Below are 13,937 nucleotides of genomic sequence, written 5' to 3'. Positions count from 1 at the left end.
TACGGAATACGGATCTAATTTAATTAGCTGAGTTGAAAATTGAATCCGTGTCATAAATTCACATATGTAATTAGTTAAATATATCGCTTTCAAAGATCTTTTCCCTAAAAAAACAAACACTTATACCATAGATGTGCGATTTTCTATGAAAATTCTGTGAAATTCCAAAGTTTTTAGCTACTCAAAAATAGCCTCCAGTTCGATTTGCCTAGAAAAGCAACCTCATATTAACGGTGCTTTAGTGGCAAAAACCAAAAACTTTCATAGCCCAAAGAATCAGTGCTAGGAAAAAAATGTAGGCAAAGGAAAACAAATCACCGACTTGCCTAATGATTATAAACGTAACAATCTAGTTTGCGGCGTTGGCGGTCAACGCATTATCAGCAACAACCACTGCTGCAGCAGCACAATAACGGCAGCAACTACCGCACACGAGCAGCAGCAGCAGCAGCAGCAGCAGCAGCAACAGCAACTTCAGTGTGCAACAAGAGGAACCGAAGGCACGTGCTAAACATGCAACTCCTACTCTTACCACGGCCAAGGCCCCGCAGACAGAAAAACAGACAGCAGTTTTGGTCTCGGCCACAGACACGACCATTCACTCAAGAGACAGCGGCAACGGAGCCACCTCCTCCTCATCCGCCTCATGCAACTCCTCCAACTCCTGCCACTTCTCCAGCTCAATCGCGGGCCACAAGACCAATATGCTACCATTAATCCATGAATTACTTAAAACCACATTCCGTGCAGCGGCGGGTGGAAGCGTTGCGGGGCCCACATTTAAATTGCCCGCTTACCGCCATATTTCAATATATTGGTCCGCTCGCAGAGCTTCCTTTTTCTTTGTTCCCCTTTTCCTTCCTTGGCGGTTTTTCTTGCCGGCTTCCACTTTTCGGCCGCCTACGAAATGTACGAACCAAAAATTGGCCAAAGACAAGCAATTTCTTGCCTCGCGCTTGGCGTTTTCTTTCCCCTCGTTTTTGATAATGTTGCACGATAATGATGTCGTCTGTTTGATGATGTTGCTGCTGCTGCTGCTGCTGGGCCTGGAACTTAAAACCAGCAAATTCGACCTGCTGTGGCACTTAGAAGAAAACCAAACTGAACCAGGATCCAAACCATTACCTATGGCGAAGGAAAAGTTGAATTCATTCTAGGGTTTGGGGGCAGAAATCACAGCACGAAAGCAAATGATCGCAATCGAGCGGAGCTTTTTGTGGCACAGTAGGTTACAATTTATTGGAAATTTTGTATTTACTTTGCTAAAAAGTTACCCTGAACACTGGGCCTATTTTTGAATACTTCTCAATCTTGAGCCATTTGGGTTTTTAAAGTAGATAGGCAGAATAATAATTAACCCATCGTGGCCCTTTTGGCTGACCCTTTAACCACTGTGCACGCCGGACTGGAGCAGAGGTTAGATGAAATGTGCAGAAGGCGGAGGTTATAAGGTGGCCACGGCAACAGAGCTGCCATTTAACTGACAGTCAGCAGGCAGCGGCAAACTCAGGCAGCAGCCCCCATTGAGACCCCAGGGACCTCGGGACCAAAGTCAAGACTCGGACTCTTAGCTGAAGCCAGCGCATGACTGGAAGCACCCAAACCGAACCGAACCAAACCAAACCACACAACACCACACCAAACCGAAATAAAACAACCAAGAAATGAAAGAGCAGAGAAGTCGGCCCGAAAGTCAAATGCCAAGCAGCAGATCATGCCGGGTCTGTGGGTCTGGTGTTTAAGGTCTGGGGTCTAGGGTCTGGGGTCTGGGGTCTGGGGTCTTGGGTCCCGGGTCTTCAAAACCTCGGACTCAGGCAGGTCGTTGCAGCCAACGTCGCTCGTGGTGTGTTATCAAAGCTGATGATGATTATACCCACTTGCACGCCTTTTTTGTGCCCCTACAGGAAGCCAACGTAAAGACGACCTGGTTTTCGGTCATGAGCGGCTTGCTGGAGTGTAGTGTACTGGAGTGGATTGGAGTTGCCTGAGCCTTGCCAGCAATTGGCTACTCGTCGCCATCGCCATCGTCGTCGCCGTCGTCTTCGTCTTGTTGCATGCATTATTATTATGCGCATGCGCGCAGTTGGCCATATAATCTAAAATTGTATCTTTGGCGTGTAACCCGGGGCACTTTTTCTTCTTCTTTCTGCCTTGGCTCCTGCTCCTGCTCCTACTGCTGAGCCCAAAGAAAACCAATGCAACAAAATAAACTGATTATGTGCCTACCGCTCTCTGCAGCGAAATTAACAGCCCCATCTCCTCTGGACCTGCAATCCTTCCCCCGATGGATTGGATTGGATTGGCTGGCCTTCTTTATGTTTTTTTTGTTTTTGGTTTAGCCAAAGGCTTTGTTCGGTGTGCGGGTCACATGAAATTTGCTAATATTTTGACCTTAAGATGTAATATCTGTGCTGGCCTCATTGTGCACAGTGGTACAAGGTTTCACGTTTGGGATATTAATCAGCAGTGTGAAAAACACATAAACATATGATTTTACAATATACTAATTTGACCTTGTTCTTTTCGTTTGCATTTAGCTTAAAAGTTTAGCCTATTCAGACCAAAAACAGCTCTTATCCATGGATTTATCAGCAATTTGCACAACTCACCCACTGTCCCGTTCGCTACTTTGGTCCGCCAGCGGCAGTAGCTGTGAAATAAAAATAAAACTTATTTATTACATCGGTCTAAGTCGCGATCCAAAGCCTGACTTCATTGCTCGCCCTGTGGGCAAGTGTTCAATAATTTATTAAATTATTTAAATAATAAGCGGGCACTTTGGAGTCGCCTGTTGTTGCTGAAACAGTTGGCTGATTGATATAGAATACAGTTCTTTTCGATCGAAGATGAATAGTTAGCTGGCAAATCAATCAGAGGATAAATGGCCCAGACTGGCAATTTCCAACACTTTCGGTGGAAAGTGCAGCGCGGGTTTTTAGCATCTGCCCTTCACCAATCTTCGATGGCCAGCTAGATAGTTGGCCAACAGAAAAGTTAGCTAGTCGAGGCTGTTCTGCTCTACATGCCAATCAAATGCTACCTCAGATTGCAGATCCCGATCCCAGATCCCAGAATACAGAGCACACAGATTCCAGAACACAAACTAAAGACCGGGGCCACCTAGTAGTCGAGAGCGAGTGCCTCGAATGCGTAACAAGATCAAACCGCAGCCACCGCACTCGGGAGCTCGGAACTTGGAAGTTTGATGTTGGAACTTGGTTGTTGGTTGTTGGTAGTTGGTAGTTGGAGCTGGGGCAGCCAAACAGTTGGTTGGCAGAGGATGTTTGGCATTAAGCGTAATTGTTGGTTTGCTGGGCTGAATAAAAAAAAGAGTAAAATATCATTAAATACTCGGTACCAAAATCAAAGCCAAAGACACAATTGAGTGTAGCCACGTTGCCACGAGCCCACAGGTCAACTATTCGATACCCTGTAAGGCGAACAATAAGTTGGTATTCAAGTTTATGAACATATTTATAGGTGTATAAATTGCAGAATCACCTAAGGCAATCTTACATTAATTTATGATGTTTTATCTTTCTGCTATCAACATTAATTAAGGCTTAGTGATATTTTAATGTGATTTTTTAATAGAAAATAGTAGCCAGAAGAGATGGTTAATGTGTTATATGAAAATATGCAGTTTTAGCTTGCAAAATGTTAAATCAAATATAGGGCGGTATCTGCTAGTCGAGCATACTCCTTTGCAATGTCACTTTTCTCTTTTGCTTGAGGCGGCCGGCAAGCCACCGATACGAGCGACCAAACTGAGCCAAAGGTTGCTGATGGGCAACTGGAACTGGGTACTTGCTGGCACTGCCGGCAATCAGGTCGCCGTTTCTGGACCGACTCCGATTCTTGGCCAGCTCTTTCGGTACGCTTTTGCTTTTGGCCCGGCCCGGGACGTGGCCAGACATGAAGAATTACAATGAGTAGGTAGTTGGGCGCAATTGACGGCGAGGCTCAGGCTCAGCCTCAGTTTTAGCCCCACTCCCCCTCAGACGCAGCCTCGACTTTGGATTTCTGGTAAAGCCAAAGAAACAACAGCTTCAACCTCTGCAAGTTGGCAGCAGGTCGGCCCACGTTCTGCGATCAGCGCTCCACTCAACTGGCGGCTGGGCGAGCTCCCGGGCATAGGTAGCACAAAAAGCTGTTCAATTTAGAATTCAAATTGTTGTCTTCGCTTCTTGTCATCCTCCCTCCCCTCATCATCATCATCCATCCTTCCTTCTCCAGCTGCCCCACCATTTGCCCGGCTTGGTTGTTTGGATGGCTGACTGGCTGGCTGGCTGGTTGGTTGGTTGGTTGGATAGCTGGCTTTAGGGTTAAGCAGGTCAAAATCCGTACAACTAAATTGAGCCCAGAAAATACAATTGGGCAGAGCAGAAGACCCCTTTCAACCCGGGGTAGAATTCATTTTTGCGCACTGCACTGTCGGCTCTTCAAATTAAAATGTATTTGGCGGGCAGCGAAAAAATTGGGAAAAGGGGAGGGCAGAAGATCGTCCGCTGGGTGACCAGAAGCAGCCAGAAGCACTTTTGTAGCTGCTTATTAGTATGATGTGTCTTTTGGGCAAAAAGTCGTCGGATTCGGGATTCGAGATTCGAGATTCGGGTTTTTCGGGGCTTCACTTTTCGGGCTCGAGCTGATGGCGAGTGGGGATGGCGATGGTGATGGAGGACGCGGATGAAGACCTGGCACGTTTCACATTTGACGCGCCATACGCTGACCCTGCTATTAATTTATTTTGCAAGCAACAAAATTCCAGAGCTTGAGATTATCCCCAGATGCGCGTTCATTCAATTTGGATCCATTTATATGCATATTGGAGATGGGTGCGTGACTGGAATATCGTTAAGACTAGGAAATCGTATCACTACTCAATTAGTACTATTAATATTAATTGATTTCTGTCAATATTATTAGATCTTAACCTCCTTCATATAACATCATTCTTTATAAGCCCAATCTCGATCATCACACGCATCCAATAGTCCTTCGCTAGCATAACGTATATCTGATATCTCTTTCCTATCGGTATATTTTAAGCAAAACAAGAACCAATTTTATGTGCCTACTTTATGATTGAAACCCACTTGAATTCTATGTAAATATTGCGCAACAAAATAACTTTATTGGGCCTGAACTTTATAGCTCTATTAAATAAAGAAGGGACCGAGCCAAAGCAAAAGTCGTATAAAACGAGAAAATATTTACGAGTTCTTTGGCTTGACTTTGAAATCAAAACGAAGCGAACTTTTGACGAATCATTCGACTACGTATGCAAATTGATCTTGGACATTCATTGATATCTAACCATCTGTCCATGGTCAACTTGGGTCACCAACGCTTCCCTTTCCGAGACAGAAAGAAACCACAGTCAGACAAAAAGCCGAACTTGAACTATAAAGTTTAATTAGATTGAAAAGACCAAGAATTTGATTTTGATTTGGGTTTTGGGTGGAGTCGTAAGATGCGTATCTCAAGTGAACTCTTCGATTTCATGGCAAATATTTGCAAATTCTTGGACATATGTATGTAAATATTCAATCAATTAGTTTGAATCTTTTGTGTCTGTCAAATAGATACGAGCTGCGAAAGCCATTAAAGTTCAGAGTTCTGTTTTTGCATTCATTTATATTACCGCTTGCCTTGTTTTTTGGCCAGCAAAATATGGAACTAAACTGGGTCTTCTAACGCTAACAAAGTCTTTTGTTTGATGCAGCCAAATGATTTGCATATTTCCATATTTTCCGCCCATTTTCCTCCTGGCCTGTGTTGTCTTAAATTGCCTTCAACCGAATGGAGACCAGAGACCTGGAGTCCAATTACATTGCGTGTATGGATCTACAGATGGCCTCGGCCCCTTAGTTTTTGCTGTATTTTCTGTTTCTGCCAAGGAGTTCAAAGTCAAGAGCCGAGAGCCGAGAGCCTGAGAGACCCACAATTCAAATCTGTTTTTGGCCCGTATTGTTATGGCCAAGTTGTGCTCTTTTTTCTGCTGGCTTTCTGGCCATTTCCTGGGCTCTAGTTAATGCCAACTTGTTGTTGCTGCTATTGTTGGCTCTGTCAATTATTGGCACAGAATTTAGAATGCACTTGGCTAACCATAACCATGACCACAGAGCCACCCAAATCAAAGCCTCTGCTCCTCCCGATTCCCCTCATTTTTTTTTTTTTATGTTGTCCGAGCAAAATTATGACAGAGTCTAAGAGCTGCCCATAGGAGTAAAAGCCACCAATTTCCGGTTGGCTCTTGGTCTTTGGCTCGTTTTTTAGCTCGTTTAGATTTCTACTTTACCTTTTGACCAACGCTTTGTGGGAATATGGATACGAATAGAAATGAATACTTCATTTGAAAGGAAAGTTAGACAAGCTTATTAAAGTTAGTATACGTACGCACTGTCACCTGAAGAAATATAGTAATAGATACTAAATGTATTTACAAAGCTAAAACCTAAAATAAAACGCAAAGAAACACAACTTGGACTTGTATTTATAAGCTTAATCTCATGAGTAGAACTTAAACATTAATTTATATTATCTCTTGAGTAATGGAGATGACCCCTACCTAGTTTATGACCCTATATCCAAAACCCCCTACTTACGCTACCTCCCCCTGTGCCGCTGGGCCTCCACCATCCTCAGCCTGTCAATAGCTTCAAAGATCCTGGCTCGACGATCCAGCTCCTTTTGCACAGCCATCTTGTTTCGTTCCCACTCCAATTGCTGTTCTTTTTTATATGCCTTCGAATTTTTCTCTGTTTCATTTAAAATTTTAGTATTATAGTTGCTGTTTGACCAGGGACGTCGTGTCGATATGGGATGATCGTAAAGAGCTGTGTTATTCGCCGGGAAAAGGCTGGGTTTTATAAAAATGGCCACATAGCCTGGCTTGGTTATGATGCGATCCTTGGGGAAAATACTAAAAAATATGATTTATTTGAATTAATTATTTGTTGTAAGTAAATCAAGATCTCCGAATCCTCACCAAAAGAATCCCTGGTACATATCCTGCACCGAATGGTGACCCCACCAGCTGCCAAGGACCTGCAAAGGACACGATCGATTGCGGCCCGCATACGAACTCAATACCTTGCCGACGGATACAAAGAGCAATTCCGTCGTGTTGGCCTCCACCAATTCGGCTTTTCGCATCATGAAGAGATCATTGAAGGCCGATATGACCACATCATCGTACAGATTATAGACCAATTTGTTGTCCTTATCCTGGCCAAGGATCAACATGGCAGTGCGCATGGAGTTCATGATATGGGCCAGGGCCAAGAAATTAATGTTCATGTCCTTGTAGTCCGCTGTTAGATAGCCCAAGAACCAGTGACGCATGTGAACACGAACTGGGAGCTCTATCCGCGTCATCAGCAGCCAAGGACCTCCCCATCTGTTTTCGAATGTGCACAAGATCTTGGTGGGCAAACCCCTATCTCGTTCCAGCCTAATGCCAAATACTTCGTGTAGATCCATATCCTCGCTACATGTGGCCTCTGGGTAATCGAAGAATGCTGATGGGTGTGGTGTTACCGAGTCCCAAGATCTTACGGAAAAACCTGGTGTGTTGGAATCTGGTGGTTCTTTTCCGATTACCGGTGGATCTGTAAACTTTTCCTTGGGGCTTTCCGTGTAAATTTCTACAGTTGGCCTTTCTTTGTCAATCGCAGTGGTCATGGTGGATTCTGTGGTGATTTCATTGGCCATTTCGGGAGTTTCATATGTTGTGGCCTTTGTTTTTCTCCTTGTTGTGGACTTTATCTGTGTGGTAGTAGACCGGGTGGTCATCGTCTCACCCGAATCCCTGGAGTCCTTGTCCTCTACACTTGGTTTCTTGGCTTCGATCTTCTTCCGCGAGTGATCCTCTGAACTCAACTCAAGTGTTTCCATTGCCTTGTCCTTTTTTGAGTTATGTTTGGACTCCCGCGAATGCTCCAGTGAGCTGACCTCCAGAGTATCTCCCTCGCCTGAATGTTCTTCCGAGCTGATCTTCAGATTGCCCCCCTCAACGGGCTCTCTTGCTGTACCATTGAATCCAAGTTGTGGCGCACTTATTCTAGATGTCCCATAGTTGTTGAAAATAAAGCTCATGTAGTACGTCTGGCCCAGGACCATCCACGGCAGAGTTGTCCACAGGCAGGAGGTCAGCATAGTTGCGTTCTTCGGCACCACCGGAACCGAAGTGAAGGTTTCTATATGGTAGTTGGGTTCCCTATATGCCCTCGCTCTGTTGACTCGTGACTAACCTTGTTAAAATTTATAATTTTAAATGTGTTGACTGATTTGCCTGATTGCCATTAGTTTTGTTCTGGATACTTTGACGGTGGCACCTTTTATTGATGTCACAGTTAAAAAAAGTAATAGTATGTAATTCAAGTGGAAGCATTTAATTCTACCCTCAAAGAAACTCAGTTCTTTTAAATAAACTGAGATATTTAATCATAATATAAACGGATCCTGTGAACCTGTGTAATAAACAGGTGCTTAGGTTTTGAATTCGGGTGACCAGAAATGTCTTTAATATAATGTTAGTAATATAATATAATAACCTATTCGACTTACAAGCTTGCTATTAATGCAATCGATATGAAAGTACTTTTGTATTTAATTCAATAAGGTTCTATTTATTTGATTCACAGTGCCTTAACTATATCCCTCCACTTGCTACTCATTAAAAAAAGCAGTCTTGATATTACAATTTTATTGGCATTTTAATGATAAAATCAATTGAAGTGTCTGCGTTCTTCCAAAGTCCCTCGAGCGAACCTGTCTGCCAAAAGTAAGGACAAGGACAAAATTAGGGTAGATCGTTTTTTCCCACGACCAAGGGACTTACGGTAGGATCTTCCGGTGGTGTTACATCTCCTCGTAGTCATCGTCCTTGGCTCCAGTTTCGGGTCCATCCGGCACGTTGCCAGCGGCGAGAGCTGCCCGTGGGGCAGGCGCTTCGCTGGCCACTTCCTTGGCATCCTGGTTCTCCTGACTGCTCTCACGGGCTCCGTTGTCCCGCTGATTGGAGCCGGCATTGCTGCCGGAATGTCCGTGGCTCTCGCTGCTCTCGTAAATGGACCGCACGTACCGCCCGCCAAAGCTGTCGTCGATGCTGATCTCGTAGCTACTGTGATGGCTGTGATCGTTGCGCTTCCCCTCCTGTCCGGCCTCCTCCTCCTTCAATTTTCGATCCTTGGCATCCTTGCTGTCGCTGTCATCGTTGTCATCGTCATGACCATTCGCTGGCGTGGCATCATTGCCTCCGCTCGAGTCTTTGGAGTCGCTTTTGCCATCGCTACCATTGCCGCTCTCCTTCTTACCAATGGCATCGCCATCAGTAGCCAAACTATTATCAGCAGATGTAGCGTTGGGGCTATCCGTCGCAGCACTACCGTCACCATCTTGTGAATGATCCCCGGGTCCACCGCCGGGACCAGCGGCACCACCGCCAGCACCACCACCGCCACCATCGACGCCGGTGCCTCCTTCGCCATCCGGATTATTGTTGTTGAAGGCAAAGTTCATGTAATACTTCTGGCCCAGAGCGCCATGCTCCGGCAGTTGGCCGAGGGCCAGCAGGACCAGGTAGCCAGTGAGTAGCCGCATCCGCATCCGCCACATCGCTGCAACGCTGAGCTGCCCGGGCTGTCCGACCCTCCCTTATATATAGAGATGACCGCCGTTGCCCGGAATCGAATCGATTTGACTGTGGCCGTGGCTGCTCTCGCCCATTAAAAAGGGGCAGTCCGATAAAGGCGTGTCCAAAGCAGTGCCGCAGCAAGCGGGACATATGCTGGGGAGCTGAAAAAACAGTGGCAGTTGTTAGTCCATGTTGCTGCAGTGCAGCGGCTGAAGCAGCAGCAGCAGCAGCGACAGCAGCAACAGCAGCAGCTGCCGCGGAAACAGGTTGGCCCCCTGTTGAAGAGAGCTACGTGGAATTCAATCAGGGCCAATCTATAATAGAAATCTCATGTGGCGCGAGCTTCGTTTTGCCCAAAGGGGAGTTTGCAGCAGCAACAGCAGCAGCAGCAGCAGCAGCAGGGGGCGTGGCAGTGGGGATCAGCTCGGCGAAGGATGAGGAGATGGAGGAGAACGAGGGGTAAATGGGGTGCCCACTCTCTGCCCACTTTCGATCGATCGTGCGTTGCAAATATGAAAATGCTACTGCAGCGAGTGCGGCAGCCAAGTCAGGCAGCTTTGGCTAAAATCGTTTTTCATTAACAATTTTAAAAGCCGCGCATTAATCACAAGTACACAGACACACACACACACATAGAGAATACAGAATGCAATACGGGATGCCCTGTGCCCACGACTTATCGTGGTTAGCACAGTGGATCAAAAGAACGAAGTTTTTTCATAAATATGCATAAATAAGTATAAGTATATGATTAATCTTATGATAGCCGTTATCGGATATTCATATGAAGTGCTTGTTAATTTATTATAGTATTTTAAACAAATTAAAGATTTTATAAGTTAACTTGAAAGGGGAATTAAATTATACAGTCTATTTTGCCAGCCACGAACCACTGTGCAAGTGACCATGGCCACCATAAATCTGCCGACTCTTCCGTAGACACCCCACTAATTCTTCTCTTTGGCTCTCTTCTCGTTGCAGTCGTTTCGTGATCAGTCCATCGATGGCACTGGCCTGCCGCTCTTAACCGAGGATCACCTGGTTAACTCGCTGGGCATGAAGCTGGGGCCGGCTCTCAAGCTGCGCTCCATATTGGCGAAGAAATTGGGCGGGCCGTGTCCGTGTGTTGCATGCGTTGCGCAGGCGCAACAAATGCTGGCACTGCAAACGGGTGGGGCAGCAGCAACGGGAGCAACAGCAGGCGCAGGAGCAGGAACGGAATCGGCCACAACTAGTTGCAGCATCAAGTCGGAGATCTTCAATGGCGGCAGCAACGGTAGCAGCAGCGGCAGCAGCAGCAATCAGGGCAGCGATGTTGCAGCTCCGCCGGCGGCAGCAGCCAGCTCGCCCAGCAGCAACATGTTGCTGCCAGTGTTGCCGTGCAGCGGACTGCAGGACGCCAGCTAGTTAGCAGCAGTCCGGTCCACATACGTATTTATGCTAACTAAATTGCATTTCACCTGCTAAAATGCTGAACCAAATGAGCTTTCAACAATTAAGAAAGGAATAAGAGAATAACAAATAGACAGGCTGACAGGCGCCTCGGATTGGGAGAGAATACCTATTGTATAAATTAAACGATAAATATGTAATTTAATGGCTAGCTAAAGTTGTAAACTTTAAGTGAGAAACAACAATAATCGCAAAGTCTTCCATTTGCACACACACACACACACACACACACGAACACACAAATCATAATTGTATAACATTAATCAATTTATTAGTCAATTTAATGAGAGAGTTTTCGTTTACGTACTTAAGTGCAAAGCGCAATTTTGCATTGATTTTATTTATTTCTATGACTTTTTTCGTTTTTAACTGCTAGTCAGTAAATGTATATTTAATAGAATTCCGCAAAATGTGAAGCAAACTTAAAAATTCAATTTTATTGTTTTGCAAATCGAAGTAAAAGGCTATTTATTTTAATATAATATCCTACGATACGGCAGAATTGTTGGACCCGCCCCCATTGCTTTGTTCAAATTTTATTAATTTATGTTTACTTTATCTGCGGCCATGCACAGAGGAATTCAAAATTCAACATTTAGAACTATGCATCCTTTTAAGAGCTCCAAGACTTGAAAACCAACACACAAACACAACACTATACAAGAATTAAAAAAAAGATTAAAAACAACCACACGAAACAAGCAAATAGAAAACGTAGTTTATAGCTCCCATTGTACATATTGTTTATTTAATTAGTTGTAAGCCATTTAGCAAGAGACACACAAAAACATGTTCTAACACCTAGGCCGTATGCAATGATGAACTTAAAGAAACAGAAGCATATTTCTACAAAATAGGCACGATGAGAATGAACTTGATTTACTTTATACATTTAATGAACTATAGCTATTTTTCACAAGCTGAAGCAAATAAATTATACCAGTTATCATACAAAATCAAACGCGACTCTCGCTGCATGATGGTTGGATGTTGCACAGTGCCGATCGGTGGGCGGCGAGTGCCTCCAACTGGGGCGTTATGGGCACGCGGCTGACCTCCGGAGCGCTCGATGCGTCGCGGGTCAAGCGGAACCGTTGCGCCAAAAGGCAACCAAGGATGGCTGCAAAACAATTAAAAGCACGCAGCGCACCTTCCAGCGTCTAATTACAAATTGGAGTCATTGAATTTATTAAAATCGGCCGCGTAAATTGTGCAGCAATGCACTTGAGACACGCGAACTGATATTGTGGGCCATCGCCGGTTGGCCGAGGCGGTTGGCGCTTCTTGGCTCTCATTACTCGGTCATAACTCACTGCGCCTGTCCGGTTGGTTCAAGTATCCCTAGCCACTAGAAAGCCCATAAAGCCAAGTCGGCTTCCTCTTGCAAAAACATAATTGGTCGACTGCTGTTCAGCAAACTCCTTTTTTATGAAGATCTGAGCGGTTTGTATATGTTGGAAGTTGGAAGTAAGTACTTCTAGTTACTAGAATATAGTTAGCACCAAGCGTTAACCTTTCGCGGCACTTCATGCCTACTTAAATATGCAATTCAAGTTACAGCTGTACATATGTATGTATATTAACCTTAAACTAGATCCATTAATCTGGATGGATGGTCAGTAAAATGAAGACACATCCCATTTATGTCCTAAATATAGGAATGGCTTATAAATTCTTCCTGATACATTTTAGTAAAAGGTCTTTAGTAAAGACATTTTAGTATGCGATGTAAATACAATTATTAATTATAATTGGTATTCAAAAGATATAAGTTATTTACCAATAATTGTTTGAATTGTTTAAGCTGCCTGAAGTTAGCAGTACAATAACCTTACTCAAATTTTTTAAATAAGGAAAAATAAAAGCCTTTTAGAAATAACACGTCAAAAGTATGCAATGCATATCCAGGAAATCTAGTGATCCACCAGTCATTATGAGGACACAATTGGAAACATTTCTTCGTATATTTGCGGTTTTATTAGATACAAATTACCCATACATTAACATATTTCACTTAAGGATACAGAATGAAACTCTTTGATAGTGACCGTGAAGGGCTTAGGAATGCGCCAATAGTTGCTCGTTTACGTGGCAACAGGAGCCGGAGCAGCTCCCTCCGGTTCGGCAGCCTTTTCTCCGTTGCCGTTCTGCGCCTTGGCTGCCGGCAGATCCTTGACTCCGGTGGAACCGAATCCTGCCTCGCCGCGCTCGGTGTCCTCCAGTTTGTCCACCATCACCAGTTGCGGATAGAAGATGCGCTCGCAAATAAACTGGGCGATGCGGTCGCCATGCTTCACCTCAAAATCAACATCTGAGTGATTGAACAGGACGACGCCAAGATTGCCGCGATAATCCTCGTCGACTACACCGGCGCCCACATCAATGAAGTTCTTCACCGCTAGCCCAGATCGTGGGGCTACGCGTCCGTAGGAGCCCTCCGGAACCTGCACTTGCAGATCGGTCTTGACAATGGCCTTTCCGCGTGCCGGCACCACCAGGTCGTAGGCGCTCCGCAGGTCAACTCCCGCCGCTTTGGCGGATCCCCTCACCGGCTCCAAAGCATTCTCGGTGAGTTTGGCGAATCGCAAGACGCACGTGTCGATCTTCATCTTCTTGGCAGCTGGAATGTCGGCGAAATCGGTTGATGGCATTTGGTGCAAATTGAGTTATTACTGAAATGCTTCAAGTCCACACACTTTATTCAGCTTACTTGCAGAATTGTGGTCTGAAAATGACGCGGTTAAATAGAGCGTCGGAAAATTGGCGGACTTCCAGTGTTGCAAAATACCGAAAGTACAAGTCGCCGAAAATCTACCAAAAAATCTAGAATCTAGAAGCATTTATC

The 13,937-nt window shown here is 45.0% G+C and overlaps 4 protein-coding genes across 8 annotated transcripts in view; 1 reads left to right on the top strand and 3 right to left on the bottom strand.

The window, feature by feature from the left end:
• The window catches only part of LOC117150917 (pneumococcal serine-rich repeat protein), a 54,566-nt gene extending 42,513 nt beyond the window's left edge, over nt 1-12,053 (top strand). For 3 of the 4 annotated variants that reach the window (XM_033318071.1, XM_033318069.1, XM_033318070.1), the window contains exon 7: nt 10,622-11,047. In XM_033318071.1, coding sequence (XP_033173962.1) covers nt 10,622-11,047 — 426 coding nt within the window. Of the gene's footprint in view, nt 1-10,621 lie in introns of all 4 variants that reach the window. The other variant, XM_033318072.1, reaches the window with a different exon arrangement.
• On the bottom strand, nt 6,610-8,719 carry LOC117150970. Its single transcript, XM_033318151.1, has 3 exons — nt 8,706-8,719; nt 6,992-8,236; nt 6,610-6,925 (listed from the first exon to the last, which is right to left on the bottom strand). The coding sequence occupies exons 1-3, from the start codon at nt 8,717-8,719 to the stop codon at nt 6,610-6,612; spliced, it is 1,575 nt and encodes a 524-aa protein (XP_033174042.1).
• Nucleotides 8,694-9,787, bottom strand: LOC117150918 (accessory gland protein Acp32CD). 2 transcript variants are annotated; one of them, XM_033318074.1, is made up of 2 exons: nt 8,846-9,787; nt 8,694-8,775 (listed from the first exon to the last, which is right to left on the bottom strand). In XM_033318074.1, the coding sequence occupies exon 1, from the start codon at nt 9,619-9,621 to the stop codon at nt 8,866-8,868; it is 756 nt and encodes a 251-aa protein (XP_033173965.1). In that variant the 5' UTR covers nt 9,622-9,787; the 3' UTR covers nt 8,694-8,775; nt 8,846-8,865. The 2 variants fall into 2 exon arrangements, with proteins under 2 accessions (XP_033173965.1, XP_033173964.1); XM_033318073.1 differs by having other exon boundaries at nt 8,694-8,779; nt 8,846-9,785.
• A 989-nt stretch (nt 12,054-13,042) lies between the features above and the next one.
• Nucleotides 13,043-13,901, bottom strand: LOC117150773 (deoxyuridine 5'-triphosphate nucleotidohydrolase). The gene is made up of 2 exons (XM_033317814.1): nt 13,803-13,901; nt 13,043-13,712 (listed from the first exon to the last, which is right to left on the bottom strand). The coding sequence occupies exon 2, from the start codon at nt 13,699-13,701 to the stop codon at nt 13,177-13,179; it is 525 nt and encodes a 174-aa protein (XP_033173705.1). The 5' UTR covers nt 13,702-13,712; nt 13,803-13,901; the 3' UTR covers nt 13,043-13,176.
• Between the last annotated feature and the right edge of the window lie 36 nt (nt 13,902-13,937).

The sequence above is a fragment of the Drosophila mauritiana genome, chromosome 2L (assembly GCF_004382145.1).
Source record: "Drosophila mauritiana strain mau12 chromosome 2L, ASM438214v1, whole genome shotgun sequence".
Classification (NCBI taxonomy): domain Eukaryota; kingdom Metazoa; phylum Arthropoda; class Insecta; order Diptera; family Drosophilidae; genus Drosophila; species Drosophila mauritiana.
The sequence above is the reverse complement of the archived record's forward strand: the minus strand, read 5'-3'. Positions and strand labels throughout refer to the sequence as shown.